The sequence below is a fragment of the Nicotiana attenuata genome, unplaced genomic scaffold (genome assembly GCF_001879085.1).
Source record: "Nicotiana attenuata strain UT unplaced genomic scaffold, NIATTr2, whole genome shotgun sequence".
Lineage (NCBI taxonomy): Eukaryota > Viridiplantae > Streptophyta > Magnoliopsida > Solanales > Solanaceae > Nicotiana > Nicotiana attenuata.
In genome coordinates, this window is record NW_017672596.1 from 56,338 (window position 1) to 58,417 (window position 2,080).

The 2,080-nt window shown below is 35.0% G+C and overlaps 1 protein-coding gene across 1 annotated transcript; it reads left to right on the plus strand.

The window, feature by feature from the left end:
- The first annotated feature begins 235 nt into the window (after positions 1-235).
- LOC109213801 lies at positions 236-1,066 on the plus strand. Its single transcript, XM_019377630.1, has one exon. The coding sequence runs from the start codon at positions 357-359 to the stop codon at positions 870-872; it is 516 nt and encodes a 171-aa protein (XP_019233175.1). The 5' UTR covers positions 236-356; the 3' UTR covers positions 873-1,066.
- Positions 1,067-2,080: the final 1,014 nt, after the last annotated feature.

Sequence of the window (2,080 nt, forward strand, 5' to 3'; positions counted from 1 at the left end):
ATTAATAATAATAATAATAAAAAATTCCAAAAAATCTTGAAAAATAATTTGCGGAATAAATAGTAAAAGATAAGAATAATACAGGGAAAAAAAGTTATCCTTTTCTTGATTTGCTAAAATATAAATTGGATACGCATTTAATGTGAGCCCTCCAAACTCCAAATAGAAGAAGACAAACAAAACCAACAAGAATAAATTAGTCCCAAATCTAGTTGTCCTTATATACAGAAATTTCCCAAGGCTCATTAATTATTTTCCATATCCCTTTTTTTCAAAATATATAAATAAATATTATAAACTCTACTTATATATAGTCTTCCATCAATAACAGGTTGGATCTGAATTCATCTTCTTTAATGGAGGAAAAAGATTCACAACCAAAGTGGGAAATTAAAGTTTCAACAAGATTACGAAAGGCAATTAGTGCAGACCAAATATTTTCTCATTTCAAAGATTTCTTTGGCCTTAACAAATGGTTCTCTAGCTTGTCAACATGTTATGGCATCTATGGTGAAAATGGTGAAGTTGGTTGCATACGATACTGCGCCGGAGGCTCTCTCCCACCGGAGAGTGGCGGTGCCGCTGGCGGAGAAGCTCCGGTGAGCTGGTCCAAGGAGAGGTTGGTGGCTATTAATCTAATTGAGAGGACATTAAGTTATGAGATAGTGGATTGTAACATTGGGTTCGAGTCATACTTTTCGACGGTCAGGATTGTCCCAGATGAAGTTGATGGTCAAAATGGATGTGTGATCGAGTGGTTTATCACCGTTGATCCAGTTGAAAGGATGACATTTGAGGATTTGGTCAAGAAGTATGAAGTTGGGCTGCAGAGAATGGCTAAGAAGATGGAAGATGCCCTAGCAAGTTCATAACTCTCTCTCTCTTTTTATTTTTTTCCTTCGTTTCCATGGCTATGTCATGCATTAATGATATGAATCCTAAAATATGCACCAATCAATAGAACCCGGTATAGAAGTATAGTTAAATTGTGTGGATACAATAGTTTATGCTTTGCAGGGCTTCGCTTTCATTTAATTCCATATGCACATTTTTAATTTGCTTTGCATAATTTATATTAAGTTACAAAAGCATTGCAATTGTAGGTCTAAGAGGAACACCAAATTTTTTTTAAAATTTTTTAGAGTTTGCTTGGAAGTACACCTTGTATTTGGATTTGGTGTAGTTTCGAGGATACTGATTACGCAACCTAGTAATTACACAATAGGAAAAATTACATGACACTACAAATATATATATACTGTATTTATCATTCGTACTTTCAAAAAAATTACCATTCAAAGCTATATTTAAATTTTATAGCAAATACACCTGTAGTACCGAAAAAAGAAATCAATTGTTTTGAAATGAAAAAATAGAGCAACATGCGCTCGTAGCTCAGTTGGTTAGCGCGCCTGCTTAGTAAGTGGAGGTTTTGAATTCCACTCTGAATGAGAGTAGTCTTATTTTCCTGTATTTCGTATTCTGCGTTGGTTGTATTCACTGCATGAACGAATACAGTCAATACGATACAGTCGATACATGGATAACAATGTTACGCCCTTGCATATATAAGGGTGTATTCTTTGTATACATCCTTGTATTTCGCCTTGTTTGTATTCGTCACGCGAACAAATACATTTGATACAGGCTGTATTCATTGCACGAATGAACGAATACAATTGATACATGTTGTATTTATTGCGCGAACAAATACAGTTGACACATGCTGTATTCGTTGCGCATCTGAATAAAAGTGATACAAGCTGATAAAAATTAAATAGGAGCTACGAATAGTAACTAGGGGTGGCATTTTGAACCCAAACCCATCCAACCCGCCCAACCCTTCCAGAGATTAATGGTTGGGCTACAAACATTTTAGCTCATGGGTCAATTTGGGCTGAGCCCAAGTTAATCTATTATTTTTTGTAGCCCATTCTGACCCATCAAGCAGCCCAAATACAACCCATGAAACTCACCCAAAACAAAAGGTATCTCAACCCAACTTATGTAGAAATTTACTTAGTTGCCCTAATTTTTTTTTTTTGATTTTTAATTTTCTGTTCTTTTGTTTTTCTACACC

What these genes read in the sequence shown, in the direction of transcription:
- LOC109213801 (XM_019377630.1), top strand. Translation starts at nt 357, where the DNA reads ATGGAGGAAAAAGATTCACAACCAAAGTGGGAAATTAAAGTTTCAACA.